The sequence below is a fragment of the Dicentrarchus labrax genome, unplaced genomic scaffold (genome assembly GCF_905237075.1).
Source record: "Dicentrarchus labrax unplaced genomic scaffold, dlabrax2021, whole genome shotgun sequence".
Taxonomy (NCBI): Eukaryota; Metazoa; Chordata; class Actinopteri; family Moronidae; genus Dicentrarchus; species Dicentrarchus labrax.
Window position 1 is genome coordinate 24,106,695 of NW_026136721.1, and position 25,675 is coordinate 24,132,369.

The following is a 25,675-nucleotide window of genomic DNA, read 5'->3' on the forward strand; positions in this document are numbered from 1 at the left end:
ACCACTGCGGACCTGTTACCTATCAAACTCAAGTTGTCCTGCATCTTGTGGTCAGGATCACGTTTCCCAATTCCAGTTTCCAAAGAGGACGAACCTAAAAATCTAAACAGGGATTTTTCCTCTTTAGGACTCAGAGCATTCGAACTTTGTTGGTCACCATAAAATAATGTATGTACCCTATTTATCTAGCTGCTTAAAATAGTAAAAATAAAAAATGTGCACGTTCGTAATGTTCTGCAGTGCTGTGCTAGCAAGTTTTCTTTTACCACACTTTATTTCAAACTGCTTGAATATTTGTCTATATATGAGTGTGAGTAGAATGTTTATGCAAATGCTTCCACAGGGCTTTCTTTTCTAGAATAAATGCTAAAAACTCTAGCAGATGGCCCATTTTTCTCACTGTGTATTGTGATATTCTAAACCTCCTGAAACATTCTTCCCCAGAAGTCAGTCCTGGGGCAGAAGGAAACAGTTTAGATTTATTCATGAAAGAAGAGAGAATGACAGTAAACAATGCTTGCTTAAACTGTAACACTGCAAAAGCAAGTATACAACACAGAGACACAAAACACACAGAACAATGTGATTTCCTAGTTACAATACGATGTAAAAGCAATAAGTCGCCTGTGCAATCGGAACTCGCCTTATTCGTATTTGCATTTTATTTTTCTCGCACAGTAAATAAATCATTTTCCATTCTCCCTCTGTCTTCTTTCGCTCTGCTCATGTGTCAGTCACAGACGTACACACGCAGTTGTACACAGCAGATGGCAGGACATTTCACAAATTACAACTGAAATGTGACTCATGCTCTTCACCAAAAACATGTTGGTTGAACAAAACAGATCTGAGAAAGAGAGATTTTACCCTTCCTCAGAAAAAGGCCCACTGTGTAGTGTGGGAATATCTTGGAATTTATGGAGGGTCAGGGGACACGGTGGAGACTGGTGCTCAGTAGCATGGTAAGTGCTGTAGAGCTGGTAGTTAGAGCTAACCAGGCATGAGAAGCTAATGTCAGACTCTGTTTATCCACCGGAAAGACAGGGAGTCTGGTGGAGCTTTTGACATTCACCAGAAGAACAGTTATGGCCCTTTTTAAAAGAGTCATTTTGTGGGCATCTGTATTGTAGCTGGGCTAGCGGCTCTACTATGACAGGCTCTCCGGTGTGTTTGTGTGGGGGAGTGTCAGTACATAGCCAAAGTCACACTGTTTGTCGAGGTTAAGGTTACTGTTCTTAGGCCCTAAATCTCTTAAAGGCACAGTTCATCCCGAAAAAAATCCAAAATACATACTTTTACTTTGCTGTTTATCCATTTAGATTGTTTTGGTGAGTTCTGGAGATATTGGCTGTAGAGAAATCTGCCTTTTCTCAAACATAATGGAACTAGATGGCAATCGGCTTGTGGTCCTCAAAAGGGCATGACATGGTTACTCAAGATAATTTGGAGACCTTGTTGTAGGAACTACAGGAAACTGCTATGTGTGGAGACATCAGGGACATTATTCATTGCTTAAAGTCCCTGTTATCTCCACCAGTGAATTAATTCATGTTATGAGGTTTAGCTGTGTTTTTTTCAACTGTTAGGCTGGGAGAAAGGCGAGTGTGGAGGCTAATAAAGGAGTAAGCAGAATAATCAGTGTTCACTTGTAATGGACATAACAAAAGAACAGGTTTTGGAATGAAACGTTGGTGAGGAAACTTCAATCAGAATTCACTCAGTCACGACTAGTGAGAGCCAAGCTTAACGTTGCATTTGTCTTATTTTCTAACTAAAGTTCTGAACAGGTAGCAATGACACGCAGCTAAACATTACATAGCAGCCAAAAAAGCGTACTGCCTCGATTTGGACCAGTCGGTGTGTTGTTTACATGATTTTACCCAGTCCAAGGTGGAGGTACTGCAACAATAATACATGGGAGAGAAGCTTTTTAAATTGGTCTCAGAAATGTATCCCCAGATATCATTCTGTAAGATCACATTTGTTGTTAGACAGTGCAGCTGAATGTGCTGAATAATATTAGATGTCAGTCTCTTTGACAGATGATCCTGATCAGCTGTTTCTGTTTCTAGCTTTGTGAGATGCTAGAATTGTATTTTGCTTCCCTGCTTATCCCCTGCATCATCAGACACCTAGCAGATTTAAAGACTTACTTTTATTTGTAGTGTGGCTACATTACAAATGCACTGAATATGCCTTATGTAGAGTGGCACATTTCTCACATTTTTACAATTATATAATGCAGGTGTGAAGAGCAGTCATTGACAGGGGCATGACATTTACAGAGATCTTCATCAACAATGAACCATACCACATGAGTCACCAGAGCATTCACTGTCACTGGCAGTGATATAATAGTATTGTGCACTGCGATTGGCTTTCAGTATTTCAGTTGAGCCTCTATTGTAAAGATGATAGCATTTATATTGGAATGGGTCATGTTTCCTTTACTTTTCTACATAGGTGATATCCAGACTCTCAGATGTGCTAGACCGTCATTATACAGCATCATCGTCAGCAGGAAATGTATTATACTTGCATCTAAACCTAAAACCCCAAGATATTTTTACTTAAAAATGACTGAAACGATTAATTGATTATCAAAATAGTTGCAGATTAATTTCCTGATGAACTAATTAATTGAATAATTAAAGCTCTAAATTTAATGTTCAGTTCTTTTCAAAATTACATTACATTTTTAATCAATAACAAGAAGCATTATCAAATGTTTTTCCTACTATGATTAAGCACTCATTACCAATAACTTGACAAACTGCTTTCAGTTATTATTTTGGTTACATAATGTGTCGAGAATAGTTTCAACCCTGGTGTTTGAGACATTACACTGTCATACACCAGTGATCTCTGTTCATTGCATTACAGCAGGCACTCTGATATCTTTCACAGTGCTGCTGTTTTCTCAGCATGGGCATGTTCCTCTGCCCAAAGCATTTGTATCATGATCTGTCGGGAAACCTTCAATATCACAAGGGAACTCTTCAATAAGAGAGGCTGCCAATGTGCATACTTTCTTTCCAAGTTATTTACAACTGCTACTTAATTAGACTACTGAAACTGCTAGACTATTACCATACCATACAGGAAGACTCAACAAATAGCAACAATATATTCTAAGATGACAAAGTGTGGTTTCCTTCTCTAGGACGCTGGACATTAATCATATACACACTGGCAGACTGCATTTTTCAGTCAAAAGCCCCTAATTTTTTGTTTTTACCAACTATTGTAAATAAAGATAACTAGCTACAAAATGTTCCCTTAAATATGTTTTAGCACCCATTCATTGCAGCAATTGTAGCACAATGTGAGCTTGTCAATTCACATTTTGCAATGTGTGAATATTTTCTAGTTCTGTTGCTGCCTGAAGTAAATTAAGACTATAACACTGACTTCAACACTACTCTCCTCCTACATCTCAAACCATTGTAGTATGCGTAATTTTGAAAAATGTCAGAACAGAGAAATTGCATGCATCATTCCCTCCGGTTCTGTCAAACTACTGTGCCTGATAGATTGATGAGTTGACAGACGCACAAAGCTTGATTCATTGTTCCTACCCAGATTTCCTTGTGGGGGATAAAAATGTAATGACATCAGCATAAGCAAAGGCCTGAAAGTTTTTTGAATCTAAAGGTCCATGCTCTTTTGAGAGAACTATAATGTCTGGGTTGTGGTTTCATCAATAGTGCCAGGTTGCCATATTTCCTACTGTTCATCCATCTTAACCCACTGTGTGTAGTATTAGGGGCCTCTGGCCCAGATCTGTCATTCTTATTCACATTCTTTATTCCCTTCTGCCTCATCGACATTGGCAGTAGACTGGGCCAGTCCCAGCTGGCCCATTCTGAAATTGCTTACTGTAGAAACACATCCCCTCAGTAAAACAGACCGCTACCCCCCTGCCAGCTGTTCAGTCCTCACATTCACCTAACATAACCCCACCAAGCTTAAGGGTTTTTTAAAAAAAAAAAATAGTAGTGTAACTTCTGGTTTTGCTGTTTTCTACAATACAGAGAGATCATTCTGAAGAAGTTACTTGGGTTGGCTGAAAGAATTTGTTTGTTGAAGGACAAGTCTATACCAAAACTCCACTGAATGACAACTATATTACAGATGAGGATAAACCTTACATGTGTTCCTGAATTTAGTGTAGCTTTAGTTAAGTTCTAGCTTTGGGGAGAGGTATTGTAATGGTGGAGTTAATTAACAAAGTTAATTACAGAAAGACGTGACTAGCCATTTATGGTTTGTTGGAATTGTTAACTGTGCTTTGTTTTATTTGATGTGCAGAGCCAAGATTTGCTGCTTCTGTCAACACTTACCGGAAATCTACAAAAACCTTGTTTTGGGGCCAGTAGTTTTTGTCTGGGCTTCAGTGTGCTTTGTGGAATTGCTGAGGTGTCTGTGAGGGTTGAGTATTGGCACAACCCTCATGATGAAATATGGTGTCTGCGAGTACTTGCATTTGATTGGTTAAAGATGTTGTTATAAAGGGAGTAATCCATGACAAGTTATGTGGTCATTGGGGAAAAAAATAAACCAAAACAGATTACCCCCTGACATAGGAGGGGATTGCCTCTGTGGAGTGCACTATTTTCATGACTTCAGAGTGGTTTATGGTGTTAATATCATGGGACAACAGTTTTTAAATGGAAATGTCATGTTGACACTTTGTCAACCTTGAAATAAAAAATGCTTTATAACAAGTAAATGTCTAAAAACTCCATATCATAAGCTACAAACCAGCATACTGCAACTGGTACATGAGTTTCTGCTCAGTCAACCCCACAAAGGTGCATACTTCTTTGTGCCTAATAGTAACCTGATATTTTCTGTCATTGACATTTTTTTTTCAACAATGAAGCCAAAATATGAAGGCCATCCATCATTTTGACAGATTTACACTGAGGGTGATCTGCCATAACGTTAATTCTCATGTAACACTGTCAATACCCACATGTAGAGCACCTTTAGTAGACACCCTTTCCAGTTGGTGACATGTTTTTTAATTAGGAGTCTTGTCTTTGATCTCACATCAATTTTTTTTAATTAAATGCTATTTAATAGGCAATGTCTCATTATCAATATGCAAATTAATATCACGGGTAGTAATACATTTATGATGGAATTTTTATGACCTTGTCTGTCAAAATGACGGACAACAAGAAAGTCCAAAGCAACCTCTGCTTCGCTTATTGTTGACATATGAAAGACATAGTGTACATAAAGTGTAATGTGGTTGAGTCTGTTTCAGAGGGAACATCCCAAACCACCAAGTCCTCTTTACAGAAGTGCCTATCACTGTAGGAAAACCAAGGAGAGCTAACCTGGTTGGCTGCTGGCAAACTTTTATCAATGCATCGCCGAAAACATGCTATGTGCTTGCATTGGGTTAGCAAGACTGCACAGAACATCGGTGGGACACAACTACCACCTTTGGAAGACACAATGCTTCCTCCATCATGAAAAACACAAGCCGCTCTGAAACCACCTGTTGTTTATGTGCTGCCTTATCAACCTGTCAGCTTTTATACCTGCACATCTATATTCAAAAACAGCCCTTCTTAAGAGATGTTACACACACACACACACACACACACACACACACACACACACACACACACACACACACACACACACACACACACACACACACACTTCGAGCCACCCTGTCCTCTTGGGCAAATGTAATGTGCAATGTAAAAAGCTAAACATTGATTTGTTTTTGTTTCTGACAGAGACCATGACAACCGCCACGTCCCCCATCCTGTTGAAATGGGACCCCAAGAGTCTTGAAATTCGTACCCTGACTGTGGAGAGGCTTCTGGAGCCCCTGGTCACACAGGTATCTCCATTAACTCTAACTGTGATGCAAATGTACCAAAAGTAGCCAAATGGTTGAAGTTTTAAAAGATAACTGGAGTCTAATGTCCCTCTTAAAATGGTTGACGTCAAGACAAGAACTAAATCCAAGTTTATACTATTATTTGTTTACAATCAGTAATGTATGTAAGTCTAATGCCGTTAATTGTGATGGACTAATAGACCCAAGACTCTTGTTATAGCTCAGTATGTGAGTAAAAATGGATTAGTTTCGTGGTGCACCATTGCAGGATCACTTGTTACAAATATGTTAAACTGATTTGGGTTGCTGCCAAGCATTTTGGCTTATTGCCACTGACTTTGTTTGGCTTCCAGTCGGAACAGGTGGCTTTAACATGACTTTGGTCACCCTGGCTTACTGTGACAGGGTCTGTGATGAGGGTTGAATATTGTTTAGATTTAGATTTAGAATTTGTTCATCAAATCTGACCTGAATCTTACCAAATCCTGGTTCATATTAGAGTCATATTATTTGGTAAGTTTTTTGTAAGTAAAATCTATCCGTAGCTTCTGCAGATTTAGGCTTCTGACGGAATTTTCACCTGGCTCAGAGCATGTGTAAAATGTTTCAAAGGATTAGGGTCAAGTATTTTAGGGTTTACAGAGTAGCATGCACACTAGTATCTTCCAAAGCATAACTTTGTTTTTTTAGATTGGTTCACCTAAGTTCATTTCCATACTGTGCTGACATGAAGAAAGAAGGTGGAAAAAATACGTTCAGAACATATAAAAATCTTTCCTCTGCTTTTGGAAATAGATAAGACTCTGTTCCCTTTAAGAAACTTGGCTGGCAAAGATTTTGACTGCTGGGCATGTCACTGTCCCCATCTGGAGTAATACCAGAGACTGGCACATCGTGACGGCACTGATGTGATCACTGGGTGTACCAGCATCCTCCCTCAGTGGTGTGATGTTCTTTGGATGGCTGCACTGTGCTTTATATTGTACATTTTTAATCAAACCTTTTTCTTTTAATCTAATGCATAGTCTCTGCAATGTTGTGATGCCATTGCTCTTCTGTTTGATCTCTTTCCATACATCAGCTTTGGTTGTAGCTGTAAGAGCTTTTGCTGCTCCTGCATCACACTATGTGTTTTAGTTGCATTGTGTATTACCTCAAGTTCTATATTTCTTGAGAATGCCTATTGTTCCCCAATTCCATTTCATTCTGTCAGGTTGATGTCAGTCTCTTTGCCGGCTTTTTGCTGGAGGATGTTTCTTTATGTCAGTCTGCAGACAGAAAATATCCTGTGGTGCTCATTGCATTTTCCCTTGTGTTCGATTGTATTCATTCATTTTTTGTAAAGCCAGGGGTATTTTGCTGCCCAGTGAGCCCTGCACAGATTTCAAATTTCAACCTAAACCAAACCTGGCTTCATAGGCCTTTTTCACCGAAGACATTTTGATGAGAATCTCTCAATAGGGAAATCACAGGTGTAACAATGGATGAAGTCCATTCAGCTGCTTCAGTTTCAGGGTCTTGGTATTGTGCATGCTGGCTGACTGTCATACTATCATGGCTGACTGCGACTCTTGAATATAGCAGTGCCATTGTTGATGTGCCACTGTTTTAAGGTCAATAAGTAAGGTTCATGAGATTAACTTTTTATTGAGTCTCCCAACTATTCTGGGCCAGATGTGAAGAATGTGATGTATGTTGAGTGCTGCTGCTGGCAAAACCAAAACCAAAATCTCACCTGTCTCTAATGCTACAGTTTCCTGCTACTCATTACTACAGAAGTTGCTGAGAAACCAGTTCTCTCTCTGTGACCAGACTGCTTTTAACACACTGTGATGCAAGTGTATTAGCACTGTAAAAAAAAAAGAAAAACAGAACACACCATCTTTTTTTTTTCAGAAATCCCACTTTAAAATCAAGTAGTTATTCACAGTAGTAGCAAAATAAAAACAGACTCCAGGTGGGACTGCACCTATTTATTCCAGAAAGACATCCTTGGCAACTATCCAAATTCTCCAGTATGGCTTAATAAAGCTGCTTCATTGCAGGCAGTGGCTGACCCACTGACAATGGTGGATATTAGATGTGGAAAGGCTAGATTTACTCACAGCCTGACTCAGAACCCAGACTGTTTACTCTTTAGTCCCCTAGAGAATGTTTAAGTATTGATTGTAGACTTTTTGCCAGCTTTACTTTATACAGCAACAATACACAGGCCTTTTATCTCTTATTGTCAACTTTTTATTTGTGCTTACTGGGAACAGAAAGATTACTATGATGTCTGGGAGTGTCTGAACTTGCACACAAAACCCTCATTAATCCACTTGTTTTAAAATCATTGTATTTGACTCAGAAGTGGGACTAAGTTTCTGTTTCGTAGGTCACAAGGAAGTCTCAGATCTTTACACTGTCCACCGTTGTAAACAAGTCAGAATGCATTCTTTACCAAATCAAATTTAAGCACCAACAGAATAATCATTAAGTGTTTATCAAGTAAGAGTATAACATGAATGCTTCATAAAATTTGTCTTTATTACTTTTTACACCTTGTTCCTTAGTAATACATGGACAGCCTTGAGACACTTTGGCAAACAACAAAATACAATAAGCTGTTGTGCAGTTACACATGAAATGAGATTCATGCTGTTTTCAAAATCAAGAATGAAAGTGCTGAACTCAATAACAAAAAGTCTGGCCGTGCAAACATAAGCAGGAATGTATCCTATTCCAGTGAAATAAAAGGGCTTAGCAAGATATCATTCCAAAGTAACACATAACTCTTTATAGACAATATCTGCTGAAAAGTGGAGGATACTGATATCCTCCACTTTTGGTTTGGAGAGGGTCATAGGTCTTTTGAGTCATACAACTCAAAGTAAAATCACAGATTATTTGTGTTAACCCCTTCAGAACCAGTTATGTTCCAGACACAAAAATATTGTAATGGTGGATTTCTGCTCCCATTGCCCTCATAAATTCTATACAATAATAATAAATTATTAAAATTAATAATTATGTTCTTTCTGGACAAGAATCTGTACATGAGAAACCACCTATTGTAAAAACGACAATGGAAAGTCTTAATAGAGTTTATTCATTTTCCACGAGTGGTTAATTCATACCAGTGAATAAAGTGGTACTTTAAAACACACATTGCATATATTTCTTTTAATAAAATAAAAATAAAATAAAAATTATTAACTCCAGAAAACAGTCTCCTGAGTTGACTATTCTGTGTACATAATCAGTAGGAGGCATTATAAGCTGATTGTATCATTATAAAATCAAATGAGAACAGTCAGAATAAATCAGTTAGTTTTCCTATTTATGTCCCTATTTTACTTCCAGTGACATCCAGACCCCCTGCTCATTCAAGTGGATGGATTTTTTTGAAAGAATCCAGGGTAAAGGCCATAAATCTTTCATGTGGTATTTTGACATGTATGAGTAATATAACATGTCATGTTTACTTTAAACACAGTCCAAACACAAATTATGTACTTGCACAACATGATTAATAGATTAAAATGTGCCTTATGCTCCACCGCCACGCAGTCCCCATGCTTGCTGAAAACGGGGGTGTGGCTCTACTGCAGATGATTTGGAACACTGGTATTGGCTTAGACATCCAGTCAAATAAGTTTGTGCATTTAGTTGGAGTCAGATGACATGAATCATAAATGTAGACATCTTTTTGATATTGTCAAGTCAGGTTAATACTGATCCGGGTAAGGGCACGTTCATATCAATGTCAAATGAGCCAACATATCCATAGAAAGGGCTGTAAAGCTATCAGATAGAATCTGTGCAAGCATGCGTCACTTGTTGCATCTACAAAGACAGCACAGTATGTGACAGCATGTGGTGCTGCATATTTTTTAACTGGTCAGAACAGACGTGTAACATTTCTATGGAGACTCATTTTTCAATTGGGTTTGCGTGCCAGTGCTCTTGTTTAATTAATGGGCCCCAAACGTCACTTCCATATAAAAGGATTGGTTCAAAAACATTTTGGAAAATTGTAATCCAATTCTTTGGGGGTGGGGGGGTTTAAATGGTATAGGAATTTTCTTAAATGCTGGTCATCTTTGAGAGAGGAATTGCTTTGCTTTCTTACTTGATTTTTCCTGAAACATCTCATTTTTTGTCAAGTTTAGTTTCACGCAATCAGCAAAAATCCAGTCAGGGGAGAACAAAAATATGAAAGCATATAAAATAAAATCACACAATGAAATGGCAGAGAAGTTGAGAATGTATCTTAGTCCTGATTCATTTTATAAGATTTCTAAGTTTGAGTTATTGCTGGCCATCAAACATCACCATCCGTCTCCTTATCCCTGCCTGTGTAACTTTATGGGTTTCGGGCTTATCAGCTTTAATTGGATTACATAAAAACCTTCACTGAACCACCATTACTGTTTGCTTGGAAGAAATCTCAGACATACATCTTTCAATTGGCATCATCACTCAAGTTTGAAAAGCACTGGCATCAAATATACAGTGGGTATGGAAAGTATTCAGACCCCTTTAAATTTTTCACTCTTTGTTTCATTGCAGCCATTTGCTAAAATCAAAAAAGTTCATTTTATTTCTCATTAATTTACACTCAGCACCCCATCTTGACAGAAAAAAAAAAAAACAGAAATGTAGACATTTTTGCAAATTTATTAAAAAATAAAAACTGAAATATCACATGGTCATAAGTATTCAGACCCTTCGCTCAGTATTGAGTAGAAGCAGCCTTTTGAGCTACTACAGCCATGAGTCTTCTTGGGAATGATGCAACAAGTTTTTCACACCTGGATTTGGGGATCCTCTGCCATTCTTCCTTGCAGATCCTCTCCAGTTCTATCAGGTTGGATGGTGAATGTTGGTGGACAGCCATTTTCAGGTCTCTCCAGAGATGCTCAATTGGGTTTAGGTCAGGGCTCTGGCTGGGCCAGTCAAGAATGGTCACATAGTTGTTCCGAAGCCACTCCTTTGTTATTTTAGCTGTGTGCTTAGGGTTATTGTCTTGTTGGAAGGTGGACCTTCGGCCCAGCCTGAGGTCCTGAGCACTCTGGAAGAGGTTTTATTCCAGGATATCTCTGTACTTGGCCGCATTCATCTTTCCTTCAATTGCAACCAGTCGTCCTGTCCCTGCAGCTGAAAAACACCCCCATAGCCTGATGCTGCCACCACCATGTTTCACTGTTGGGATTGTATTGGGCAGGTGATGAGCAGTGCCTGGTTTTCTCCACACATACCGCTTAGAATTAACGCCAAAAAGTTCAATCTTGGTCTCATCAGACCAGAGAATCTTATTTCTCATAGTCTGGGAGTCCTTGATGTGTTTTTTGGCAAACTCTATGCGGGCTTTCATATGTCTTGCACTGAGGAGAGGCTTCCGTCGGGCCACTCTGCCATAAAGCCCCGACTGGTGGAGGGCTGCAGTGATAGTTGACTTTGTGGAACTTTCTCCCATCTCCCTACTGCATCTCTGGAGCTCAGCCACAGTGATCTTTGGGTTCTTCTTTACCTCTCTCACCAAGGCTCTTCTCCCACGATTGCTCAGTTTGGCTGGACGGCCATGTCTAGGAAGAGTTCTGGTCGTCCCAAACTTCTTCCATTTAAGGATTATGGAGGCCACTGTGCTCTTAGGAACCTTGAGTGCTGCAGAAATTCTTTTGTAACCTTGGCCAGATCTGTGCCTTGCCACAATTCTGTCTCTGAGCTCCTTGGGCAGTTCCTTCGACACACAGTTCCTTGCTCTGACATGCACTGTGAGCTGTAAGGTCTTATATAGACAGGTGTGTGCCTTTCCTAAGTCAAGTCCAATCAGTTTAATTAAACACAGCTGGACTCCAATGAAGGAGCAGAACCATCTCAAGGAGGATCAGAAGAAATGGACAGGATGTGAGTTAAATATGAGTGTCACAGCAAAGGGTCTGAATACTTATGACCATGTGATATTTTAGTTTTTCTTTTTTAATAAATTTGCAAAAATTTCTACATTTCTTTTTTTTTCCTGTCAAGATGGGGTGCTGAGTGTACATTAATGAGAAATAAAATGAACTTTTCTGATTTTAGCAAATGGCTGCAATGAAACAAAGAGTGAAAAATTTAAAGGGATCTGAATACTTTCCGTACCCACTGTATCTAAACAATGAACCCTGATAATTTAAGGCACGCTTGAGCTGAAATTTGCAGGTGTTATTTAAAATCCAACCCAGTTGGTTTCCTTTCAGACTTAAGTTGTGTGTGGTTTGTAGTCAGCCACTTCCTGTGGTTATTCTCATGAGTGGTCATCAAGGTGACAAGTAGGTAATTGCTTAATGTTAGCAGGACGAAAGGCAGATGAGCCTCTGTTAACACATAGTGATTGTTATTAATTCCTTTCTAAAGCAATGCCTGACAGCCGTTGCAGCAAATTATGTCTTACAGTCAAACCTATTTTATGCGTCTTCCTCTTGACATCTTAATTTATTTTTCTTAAAATCAACTTTTCTGCACTTTTTTGCAACAGTGATGCCTGAATTAATTCAGACAGCTTCTCAGTGTGTAAATTCCATACCCTATGCTTACTGATTTGGCCAAGAGATGCAGTTCAGATGCAGGTCTTTTGTCAGACCAGTCTATAAATAATAAGCATCTGGTCTTTCCAGTGTTATGATCTAGGGGAGTTTTACTAGCAGATTACATTTCACATTTACGTTGACATTTTGAGGTATTCATCTTATACAGTAACTACTTTTTAATATATTATCTGTAACTTTATTTACTCCCTTCATCCGACTGTCAACTTTCTGAATTAATGGATATCACAGAAGATGATTCATCATCTTCTCATCTGTACAGTAACAGTAAAATGCTGCAACAAAGATGATATTGCGGCAAAATGCATTCACTACACACCTATGGGAATAAACACAATAGCTAACTATGGTAGTTCATCTTTTCTGCAATTGCCTTGGAAGTGTGAAACATTTTCGGATATGAACAAGACACTGTGATTGTTTTTCCTGTCAATTTGGATGATTCAGTGTTTTTGGATGGAATAAAAGGTTGCCTCAGGAGGATAGACAAACAGGCTCACCCTGACATTGCTTGAGAAAGCAGGCTCATTTATCATGACCAAGCTTCTCTCACCCCTACTAGAGTACTGGGCAAGTCCATGGCTAATAATACCGAGGGGCTTACTTTATCACTGTGTATGAAGGCAGCATGCCCCTGATATAGTAAACATTTTTATACTGCGGGCGATAGCAATATTTTTTGAAAGAATTATAGGGAAGTAGCCTTGAGAGGCAGGTGGAAAAAAGTGGTACTAGAAGTTGGGCTGTTTTCATTTACTATGGTCTAGACTTTATGTATGTTGGTATAGAAGTGTGGGAGCCAAAAAAAGAAACCAGCTGGACCGAATGGTATATATGGCTGTAAGAAGTGGAAAGCTTTGATGTACAGAAAATGATGACAGAACTTGGGAAAGATGTTTAACCTCATAGGACACAGTTGTTGGGATTCTTGGGGTCAGCTGCTAACTCAGTTAAGGCATTTATTAATGTGTATGCATGGTCTTGATAGTTAAAAGTAGCATCTCATTTGTCAGTTAAGGAAATGTGTTACTTTTTTATTTAAATATTCTTTTATTTGTATGAAACATATCCTTTAAGAAAAGAGATATGTCCTTGTATAGAGTACAATACAATGAATCTGAAATAAAGTCAGTAACTTGCACGTGGATGTATCCAAACAGACTGCATTAAACTGTAGTTATACATTTTAGTAGACACAATCAGTAAGCTACTAAAATAAGTAGATCGATAAATAAATTGTATCATGCTAGTCATTGCAAATTGACATTTTTTAAAAACACCACATCTTTGTACATGTTGCACATGGCAAGCATAGATGTTTGAATTCAATTTAAAAAAGGGTTAGGCTTATTGTGGCTGCTGTAGGCTAATATTGACTTACTGTCAGTGTATTATGGTTTATTGACATTGAGCATATACAAAATAAATAAATAAATAAATAAATAGAATGGGAGCCTTGCTATTGCATGTGTCTTGGTGCTTGTCCTGCTGATACAGTAAGATCTGGTAAATATAAGTGTACTTGCAATTCTCACATCATGTAATGTGTCTCCTGCAATCGTTTCACCACAGGAGCTACTAATGAGGTAAAAACTCTCCAGCCCTCATATTCAGGATGAGAGGTGTATGGAGGCTTCAACAAAGCTTGCATTTCTAAAAACACTATTACATCAGAGGAAGCACAGTTTTTCGTATGCACTGAAACAAATTTGGAGTGATATTTACTTGGAAAAACCTAAGAAAGTTTTTGCACTTAGAAATTGTAAGTAAATTCTACAAGGGCGATCTTCAAGTAAACTTTACTTGCAGATATAAGTCTCTTTTACTAGCAAACCTCAGGTAATTTACTGATGTTTATTAATATGGTTATTGAATTTTACTCTCATTCTTTATAAGTTTTACTTCAACTCTGACTGCTTCAAACTGAAAAATCTCACCTAAAACCAATGGCTTTTCAAGGTAATTTTTAAATACTTTTTCTAACTTTTATTTATGAACTATATTTAAGTAACATTTACACAACAATATACTTAATTTTTTCTGCAGTTTAAATTGTCTAAATTTGTTCTTAATGTTTTTGTCTATTGAAACAATGACTTTAAAAAAAAAATTAGACAACTGTTTAATTTAACAACCCATTTATTACTTTATAATAATAATTACTTTATTACTTACTTCAGATGAGCAATATGGAGACATTTTTTGATTCATGACATTCTTTGGATGTTTGAAGCCAAGTTGCCGTTCACTGCAGTTTTGTAAGAAACAAACATCTTGGCAAACTCCCAGAAGAGCATGAATGTTGACAAAACTTCAGTCCTTCTATCGGCATCGGGGTGAGTAGATGATGAAATAAATTTCATCTTAGGGTGGCTAAAATGGGTTTGAGGTAGCTTGTTAAAGGCACAAAGACAAGTTCAGGAACTGTTTGCATAGAGCATACGTAGCCTATCGTTTGGATAGGCTTTTTAACCTTAAACTCTCGAAAACATTTGACATGCTTCAGGAACCTTCAGTGCATCTTAAAAGACATGCTTATTATTCCTTTTTATCTTAAAGAACAGTGTTTTGCTCTGAGGTTCTAAACGTCTGTTTCTGTATCATGAGTAATATCCTACAAAAAGCAGAGCATCTTGACACTAAAAAGTGCGATATTTTGCCCCTCGCTCTTTTCATGCCCACACTCACATCCGTGACCCATTGAAAATGGCCCCACGACCCACCAGTTGAGAACCTCTGGTTTAACTTGAAAATGCTGATGTAACTTCTTTTCTTTTGTCCCCAAAACTTAGCCACTCCACATGGCCAAAAACAGTATTTAATACAGTGCAACAAGTTAAAATAAAAATTACATCATTAAAACGAGAGAAAAATAAGAAAAAAGACAAATAGCCACATTAACAACTGTGCCGTATACATGTGCACTCAAGCTATAAGCTTGTTTCGCAGAGACAGGATTTTTGGGGACAGCTTAAGGACATCAAGCTCTAGAAGAAGCTTTTGAAAAACTTCAAAAGTGTACTTCGTTTTTGGGGGATAACTCAAATTCATGGCATAAATGATGCTCATGAGCAGGAGACGGGCCTTTGTAACTCTTCCATAGTTGTCAAGTACCTCAGTCCCTTCAATAACAATCGACACATCAGTGTCGGCTGCACCTTCATCTTCTTCACTTGTGTGGAAGACACAGATCCTCAGGCCTTACTCAGCCTGGTCCTCTTGAGCTTCCTCTCTGCTGATATCCTGTAAAATATATGTGAATCCATGTTCAGGTGCATAGTACATATTCTGCTTCATTTTAATTTGGAATAGTATGTATATTCTGTGATGATGGTAAACCGCTTACAATTTATGAAGTGCAAAGCACTACACAATTTTGTTTTTACCTGAATAGCCAGATGGCTTTGCTTGTGACACAGTTTGCTGTAGTTGCTGCTTGAGATGGCACTGTGTCACTGTAGAAAGTTGTTGCTTTGGGCTTAAGGACAAAAACACAAAGACAAAATACATACATTAAAACTACAGAATACTACAAGAAATACTACATTAAAACTAGAGAATCATGTAACCAAAATTAACTGTACCACTGTCAAACCAATGTATTTTCGATAATATGCTGTCAAAATATTTGAAAATATCGCTCTGATCTAAAACATTACACACCCATTTCCACATATGTTAAATCTTAAATTAAGAAAATCCTGCATTTTTGCCGCTGTGATTCTGTTCCTCTCCTCCAAGCAGTAGAGCATTGCTGGTCTAGATTCACGTTGTTGAGAGAGAGCTGTGTCATATGTATCAAGAATAATGCAGAATCAAAATTTAAACAGTGTAAATAGAATCAGAATAAAGAACAATGAGGCTTCATATCAAATTATGAGCAAAATATAGATGAGGGAATTAGAAATAAAGGGATCCAAACAAGGTGATGGTCCTTATGAAGCATGTGGAAGAAAATTATCACAGGAAATGTTTTTGGATAGATCATTTTAATTTTTTCAAATTTCCACAAATGAATCTGAATTTCAGATACTTAAGGCTAATCAGTAGCTCTATAACAACTCAAAAAGATGGAAAATGCATCATTTCAACAAGTGGTGGTTCTTTTAGTTGAAATATGACACATAAAGTATTTTCATATATGGAATAAAAATATACAGCCACAGTAAGAAACAAATCTGAAATGTCAATAAATTAAATCCTATTTATCATGATAAACTGAGTGAAATTTTGTGGGAATGAACATTTATCCTGTCCTCTGTTTTCTCTGTCTCAGTAAGATTTTTGATTTGTGGCAAACTAAGAGTACACTGCAAATTAACAAAAACGATAGCTTCTTCTTTAGCTTAAATAATGATTAGCATCAGGGTTGATCAGCATCAGATGGTGGAGCTCATAACTTGTGCACTTACCAAAGGGACAGCAAGGTCTGACTGCTGTACCCCCAGGGTGCACGACCCAAGTCCACAGGTACGTTGCGTTTAGTGACCATAGTAAAATTAAGCTACAGTGATACGTGATGTGTGATAATGGCAAGTGGGACCAAATTATATTTTAACTCTGTTACATATGCAGGAAAAACCATGAATGACTTACCTTCAAGATGATTTATCTGCTCCTGCCTCCATTAAACCTGACTGCCGTCATCTTCTTGTTTTTTGGCGGACAATGAAGTGCATGTGTCCTATGTGCGCGTCACAAGCCGCATGCACGGATTCAAAACACTATTACAAACACTATTAAAACTTACTTGGTATTTCTAGGTTCATGGGCAATGACTATGAAACCTTTGAATATTATGTGAATAAAACTTACTCTTCCCACACGGTTTATTTATTACATGAATGACATATATAGTTTTACTTGAATAATTCCAGTTCTCACTGATACTTACAATGTATTTTAGTTCATGCAACGACTATAGAAAACGTTTAATATAGATAATATACCCACATATAAATTATTAAAACTTTAAACACTACTTTTTCTTTTTTTTTTAGCAACTTCTTCATTCCTTTTTTCTTTTTCATGACTGACTTTCATTGTTAGTGAAAGTCCCAAAACAGTTCTGTCCTCTAAAATTTTTTTTTTTTTTTTTTTTTTTTTTTTTTTTTTTTTTTTTTTTTTTTTTTTTTTTTTTTTTTTGTTTTTTTTTTTTTTGTTTTTTTTTTTTTGTTTTTTTTTTTGTTTTTTTTTTTTTTTTTTTTTTTTTTTTAGGGGGGGGGGGGGGGGGGGGGGGTGTTTTTTTTTTTTTTTTTTTTTTTTGGTTAATTTTTGGGTTTGGGGGTGGGGTGTTTTTAGGTTTTAAGGGGGTTTTTTTTTTTTTTTACCCCTTTTTCCTTTTTTTTTTATTTTTTTTAGTTTTCAAATAATTTAATATTATAATTTTTTTTTTTTTTGGAGGGGATAAAAAAACCAAAAGCTCCTTGGGCCACACATCACCAGAATTCAGTTCTCACCCACACTTAATTTTTTTTTTTTTTTTTTTTTTTTTTTTTTTTTTTTTTTTTTTTTTTTTTTTTTTTTTTTTTTTTTTTTTTTTTTTTTTTTTTTTTTTTTTTTTTTTTTTTTAAAACATTTTTTTTTATTTTATTTTTTTTATTTTTTTTTTTTTTTTTTTTTTTTTTTTTAATAAATTTTTTTCCCCCCCCCCTTTTTTTTTTTTTTTTTCCTTTTTTTTTTTTTTTTTTTTTTTGGATTTTTTTTTTTTTAAATTAACTAATTTTTTTAAATAAAACTTTTAAATAGTCAAATTACAAACACAACCAAGGGTAGAAAATAAACTGTCCATTATAAAAAAATAGTTAGTGACAGTGTTAACCTATATACTGAAATAAATTTATTACTCTATTCCAAAAAAATAATATTATATCTTTAAATTTAAAAAAAAAAAAAAAAATAAAAACATTTTACTCAAAAATCTGATGAATTTAGTCCAATAAAGAACCAAATTTATTCAGTGTGCTCTGCCTTATAACTCTAAAAAAAAAATAACAGCTGGCTTTATAGAATGGCTAATGGTACGTTTTAATTTTAAAAAAAGGGGTGTTACAGGGTTATATCACACATGTTGCCAAAGCAAAGAGTCTTGTATGAAATATAAATACTACTAATTATACAATACAATAAAACAAAAGAACTCACTAGACATTCAATCTATTTTATTTGCTTTGTTTCTTGCTCACCCACTACATTTCATTTTAACTTTTTTTTTTTATTGGACTTCCCTTTTGAGGAACAACTGGAAAGAACATGAATACACTTTAACAGATACATTCAACATTAATCTGCAACACTGGTGGAAAGTACATTTACCCAAGTATTCTACATAAAGTTTTGCCATACTTGTACTTGACTATAGTATTTCCATTTTATGATACTTTGTAGTTAAACCACACTACATTTTAGAGAAAAATGTTGTACTTTTTACTCCACTACATTTATGTGACAGTTCCACCAAAGAGACATTTCCTAATATTGTTTGAAAAAACTAAGCAGAACTTAGTTCTTTCTTCTTTACTCGTCTATTTATCATTTCATGACCCCTCCTATATATCTAGTTGCCTTTTGGAGGGGCCTGACCCGTAGGTTGGAAACCACTACTGTATGTGAACTAGTTAAAACTAGCTCCACCTTGTCCAGCTACAACAGTAAAATGCTGCTCATTTCATAATCTCATAATGTCATACATAATGTATCGCTCTCAGGGGCAAGTTCTCTGCAGAGTTTGACACTTTAAGTACATTTTGATGATAATGCTTCTTTACTTTTACTTACGTAGGATTTTAAATGCAGGACTTTTACTTGCAGGCGAGTAATTTTACATTTTTGTATTGATACTGAAGAAAAGGAGTACTTCCTTCACCAGTGATCTACCATCAATGTATCTACTATTGGCAATAATGCCAAAGGGTTCAAAACAAGAATACATTTTCCTGTTCTGGAAGCCAGTCTTGCAAGTCATTTTCTGCCATAATCACTAAAAACTCTTTTTTCTGCCTTAAAATTGTAGAAATATTTTATTCAAGATAAATTTGTAGTATATTGACTGTCAAAGGTCTTTGTGCTTTGAGGCTGTTGTTTAATTATTATGCAGTCAGATGCAGTAGCTAAAGGTTTTTTTTTGCACGTTTAAAGTCTTGCAAGAATTTGTGTTTTTGTTTTTGTTATGTGCATGCTGATTAGAATGCTCTTAGAATGGAGATTATAATTGATGCATCATAATAAAGTCTTATCTTTAGTTTTGAATTTAGTTAAGGGGATGAAAACTCTCGCTATACTTGGTTTTACATTTTGCTTGTTCCATTGTTGGCCCAAGTGCACTATCTCTAGTCATCTTCAAATACAAGTTGGACTTTTGGTAGAATTTGTACATTTTATGTTTGTTATTTTACATACATTTAATCAGTTTGAAAGTATATGCCTGACATACCTAGTAAACCCTAAAGAAAAGGTGTTCTTACAGGGTTAAAATATCAAGGATTGAAGGAATAAAGGAATTTATTTATCATTATGCAGCACAAGGTTGTAAAACGAAATGAAAGTTTGCAGTTCCTTCATGCCCACACATAGAAAAATATAATTGAATTTACTGAATAACATAGAAAATAAATAAAATAAACCAATACAGTTATTTATATACATGTATTCACCCAGGAAAAATTTCTGCAGTGCATCTTTTGAATTTGAATCTGGGGAAATGTAAACAGCAGCAACAAGATAGTGATGATAATATGGCTTCATCATCACATAAAAAGAAATGGTGTCCATCCACTGAGCACCAAGCATCATTGACGTAAACACAGAGTCTGCCTCCTCTCGTCCTGCGCACTTTGTAGAGATGTCAGTAGTCTCTGATTTCCCATTGTTTGGCCAGCCTGAGTCCCATTCCGTCCAAACCGGACATTAGCCAGGAGCAGCCTTAAGTCGAAGCTGGTCTAGCATGGCTCCTATCCAGCTCTCCTTCTTCTCCTCCTGGGGCGACAGCACTCTCCCGGGTGGGCTGGTCTGGCCGATCTGGCTGGGTGGATCGTCTCAAAGTTTGCTGTTCTTTAATCAAAACCCCATGCTTTTTACAATGACTGTAGGCTATTTCTGTCATAGGTAGTGCACATTTCAGCAATAAAGCAAAAAACAGATTAAAGCAAAAACGGAGACGTTTGAAGGAGCTACTCTACTGGCTGCAGCATCTGAGTGTGCAACCATTACCATAGTCAAAATAGTCTCCTGGTCCAGTTGATTTGAAAAATGTTGGCTTAGCCCATAAAAATCAAACCCAATCAGACATAATTCAGTGATGTTTTAAGCAATAAAAGTGCAAAAAATGCCTATTAAAAGAAAATATTTATTTGCCATGGCCATGCCAAAACATGACATGAGTACCACTTATGCGAAACAAAGTGGATTTATCCTCTGATCTCTCCGCCCTAATTCCATCCTCATGGATGGGATTTCTACCATTGGGATTTTTGGTCGTTGACATGACATTCTGCCTCCATGTGATGCAGGGAAGAGCCTCTCTGCTGCTCTGACTGTCCGGTTTCTCACACCAGAGAGAACTATCAAATCATGTCCTAGTTATGGTTCCTTCCTTTAGGGGCCTCTGATTCCCCTGGTTGCTTTTGATACTCTAACATGGAATCATTCATGGTGAGTACTCATGCCAACCTAATCAGTGCAATTTGCTTCTCTTAATGAATGTTTGATCTCAGAGGTCATCTCTTATGTATCTTAACAAAGCTGGAAGATTGTCTGTGCTACATGCACAACACTGCATAAACATCTTCAAATGTAAATAACTGACAATTAGGAGCTGTTATGGTATTCATTAGTAATTATAGAGCCACTGTAGGTCTTTGGTTCTCTTTCATTGTCACATGCGTAAAAGCGAACCAATGCTTGCCTTTAGGAACAATTCTGTCTTTAAAGACAGACGAGAATGAAATAGTGATTTATTATTGAATACAGTGATTTGACAGACAACATAACATGAGTAAGGAACTGTCTGTGTCGTTGCTTGTAAATATTCACATGAATCATTGATTAGTTGCGTTTGGGGAACATAGCAGAAAAGTATTGTTGTGGAAACATCCTCATTTCTTTTGGTTTTCTTGGTGATTAAGTTAAAAAGCAATTTTTTCTTGGCATATTTGACTTGACATATCACATCCCAGTAATAGGCTAGCAGGGCACCTGAAGGGCAGAGTTGGCTGTCAGCAAGTGGATGCTTTAACCCCCTTTTGTTTTTGTGTATCATGCAAGCCCAATGTTTGGCTCTTAGTATTGGTTGGCACCTGACACACATACACACACGCTCTAGTCAAGGGGCTTAACATAAAGGGAGGGGAGACGACGGCGGCGAGGGGATTAAGGCTTCACGCTGCATCACTGTCATAATCCATTAAGCTAGCGGAAAAGAAGGAAGCCTGGACTTTAAACAGACACTTTTTGGAGGCAAGAGGGGATGCTGTACTTCGAAGAGTTGTTATTGAAACCTAATAACAGTCGCTCTCAAAGTTGGGTAATTTTGGGCACTGCTACTGAAGATGAACTAAGTTTGGAGAGTAGTCATAATTTTAGGAATATGATGACAGTTTGTTGACAACAGTAGCATCGCACTTTTTAGGAAAATAATGAAAAATGTATCTCTGAAACAACCTTTATTGCAGACATGCCATTTTCATATATAGAGTATTTCCCTAGTCTCGGACGCACTGAAATAGTGGATCTAGTGCGTCATCTGCTTTACTTTTTAAAGCTAAGCCCTGAAAAAGAAGGGAAAAAAGTTCACTGGATTTGGAGATGTGAAGTCCTCCACTCTTTGCTATCCCTTGTTTGAATTTGGATGACTATTTCTAAGATGCTTTGAACCCTGTGAGAGGCGGTGATGTTCAAAGGCAGTCTGGAACCTCTCCTTCTTGGCATGCTACTTATCGGACACTTGCCATGTTACAGGAAGCAATCCTTAATTTAAGTTTGAAGTGGGAAACTGGGAAATGAATTGGGCAGATGGAAAAACAGTGACACCTTGTCAAAAGCACAGCATGGTTTAATTTTCCAAGTTACCCTTCGAAGTTAAAGGGTGGAATTTTTAATCTTCAGTTTCAAACCAAGTTTGCAATAATGAGAAATCCACCCTTATACAGTATAGGATATTATTACTCGATTATGATTGGGTGCAGTGTCCATTGATTCCTGATGTAGGACACCTACAAAGTAGTTCCGTTGAAACAGTTTGCTCACTTTTCTAAATTAACGCATTGAAATAAATTGAATGAAAACTAAATCTGAATATCTTAACACTCAGTCCTTCAGTGTTTTTTTCCTATGAAAACCACAGGATGATGACGGTAACACACAAGCCCCTACACCGCCCTTCTGGACTTACTGATACTATAAGCAATCATCTCACATCCTGTTTGCTAGTCAACATGTTACTTCGGGGCTGTGGCCGACAGAAAGTTACACATGGCCTATCATTTTTGTTGGGACAATGAATGGAACAATGGATAGCTGGCTAGTCTTGTTACATACTGTCAAATTATATTTACTGTTTGTCAACATTACGCAATGTTACTGAGTTTGAATCTTGCTAGCATAATGTTAGATCTCCGGCTCGTAGCTGAGCCAAAGGGTTCTATGAGCGGAGGAAACTAGAAATATTTCCTGTCTCCTAGTCGTATCTAAGGTTCGTCCTATTTAATGGAGTAGTGAACAATATTTAGTCAAACTCCAGGGCAAAAAAACACATGAAAATATAAATGAATCGTCTTAATTGTTTTTCTTTGGCAAGTGATTATGGTATGAGCAGGATAGTGCTCGTCAAGGTGTCCATAATAAGGAATTAATGCCCTCCATGTCGTCCAATAATTCCTGATAATGGACACCTCGTCTGGCATTATCCCTTATTTATTGGTGATAAACTGAAATCTAAGTTGATTTAACATGCAGGCACCATACATACAATTACATCCTGCTCTATTCCATCTTTTGGATAAATTATTATGTAACACGTGTGATGCATTTTGGTGATATATTGACATTATCTCAGTTCTCAGATGTTTCTGGTCATTCACACACCTGCTCCCCCAAGAATAATTATTGTATTTTTGCTTCATAGTAAATTGTCATAACCATGACTGAATGCCAAAACTAATGTAATGCACTTTGGGGGCACGAAACCCAGATGTAGACTCGTATTTTTTTTCCAGTTGTCATTCTTATTTTGTTAACATTGGCTAGAAGGAACTTGACATGAAAATATATTTGATATTGTGACTTGAAATTATATAGTTTGTGTATATTTTCTAGTGGTCATATTAAATGGACAGATGGTCTATGGGTATTACCTACGCAACACCACTTCCTAATGATATACAGGATAACAGTGTAGTGACAAAGTATGTGTATGACGTTGAAAATTTACTCTCAGTTTTACTTTACATATTGTAACAGTTCATATATGTTCTTATGGGACTGCATATTCCCCTGGATCTTAGGGAGTACAGTACTGAACAACACTTTCCATGTTGCATAATTTCTTTTTGTCGAAGTTTCTTCCAGGTGAAAGTGTCCAAAAGCTTGGCTTTTTAGTTGCATTATTACCGCACAGTGCATTTAAACCGATGACCAGAGGAAGGTGATGATGACACTTTTTTACACAGTAGAATGATAAAGATGACAGCTGTGTCATTATGCAGAGTGCCCCCTGTTAGCTTCTGTCTTCTCATTACCTCTGCCAGTGCCTCGGGGTCAGCGCTGGATCTTGTGAAACACACTTTCATCTGTCTTCGGGCTGTATCTTCTGACACCTTGCTATGTCAGCATATGGCTTGCCCCAGGGTTCTGAACAGCAGCCATGCACAGATGCTGGTTGTCCGCGCTCTCTCTCTCTACTTTTCTACCATAGGAAATATGCCACATCAGGACAGATTGCCTTTGAAACACAAAATACACCTGATTTTAGCATTATTATCACAAGCACAATTAGCCACTGCTGTCTGTAATCAAAGAGAATCCAGATTTTTCTCTGGTGTTAGACCAGCAATGAGGCACTTTTTCAAGCTTTTCAATAACTAATTAATGTTATATAAATTAAGATAAAAATTAAACTAAATATCTGTATGCTAAATATTTTTGTTTGAAACTGACATTTATAACAAGCTTATTAATAGGACTCACAGCAGAGATTTTGACAGGTGTTACTAACAACATTAACAGTGGCTCTGTTGTATTCAAGTCTCTCAGTAAGCCATGACAGTGTGACAGTGAGCCAGCATGAATACCACAATCCTGAAACTGAACCACCTATGTGAAATTACACCTATGATTTGCCAACTATGACATGTCAAAATGTCATATGAATACAGGTAGTATAAATTCAATTTCTATTTTAAACTAGTAAAGTGAAAATAATTAAGTGAAATAATTATCCTGAAAATAGTGCTTTAAAAAAAGTGAGTATCCTTCATAAAAAGTTTAGGTTTTGTCTTTGTCTAATTTATGTATTTAAAATAAGTGCAGTTAGCATATACAACAGTGCACTGCTACATGACTCCCTGCGTTACCAGAGGAAAGGTCTGTCAATCTCCTGATACTTTCGTTCTGGAAAGTATTTTGTAAACGGAGCATGACGTTGTTTTTGTTGTTCTGCGGCTATCTGACTAATGAAAAGACTAAGACTCCTCTCAGCTACTTATAATTAAGTCAACTATTAGCAGGAAGCCCTACTAATGATGTATATGATAGCTGAAGAAGACCTGATCTCTACTGTTAAAATTATTCTAATAACAGTGCCTTTCCTAAGTATAATACCCCAGAGTAATGACTTTGTATTGTGAAATAAAGAAAAACATGGCTCTCACAGATGGCCACTTTAAATTTATTGCCAGCTTTTGGAAAAGAATGATGTATGTATATCCATATCCCTCGTCAGCTAAGTAAATTCGACTGTGGTCTTAAAGCATAAAACTCTGCATGTTTTATGAGAACAGCCTTGGGTGGCTGAAGAAAAGCGTGTTGCCATCACATCACAAGACCCTTTCTTAAGATACAATTTTGCTGCAAAGTGAAACCCCTTTGTACAGGCAATCCATACATATGAGGCATGATTACAGTAGTTTTAGAGATGAGAAAACTTAAAGTTTGAACAGCACGCCACAATGTCCTCTTCAGAGTGATAGGGACATGAAGGCTAAAGTACAGCTCATACTTTCATTTGCGAAACATTTTTCTTTCA

The 25,675-nt window shown here is 36.9% G+C and overlaps 1 protein-coding gene across 2 annotated transcripts in view; it reads left to right on the forward strand.

The window, feature by feature from the left end:
• The window catches only part of ctnna2 (catenin (cadherin-associated protein), alpha 2), a 307,283-nt gene that overhangs the window by 19,353 nt on the left and 262,255 nt on the right, over positions 1-25,675 (forward strand). For both annotated transcript variants that reach the window (XM_051384990.1, XM_051384991.1), the window contains exon 2: positions 5,760-5,866. In XM_051384990.1, the coding sequence (XP_051240950.1) occupies positions 5,765-5,866 (102 nt within the window). In that variant the 5' untranslated portion in view covers positions 5,760-5,764. The remainder of the gene's footprint in view (positions 1-5,759; positions 5,867-25,675) is intronic.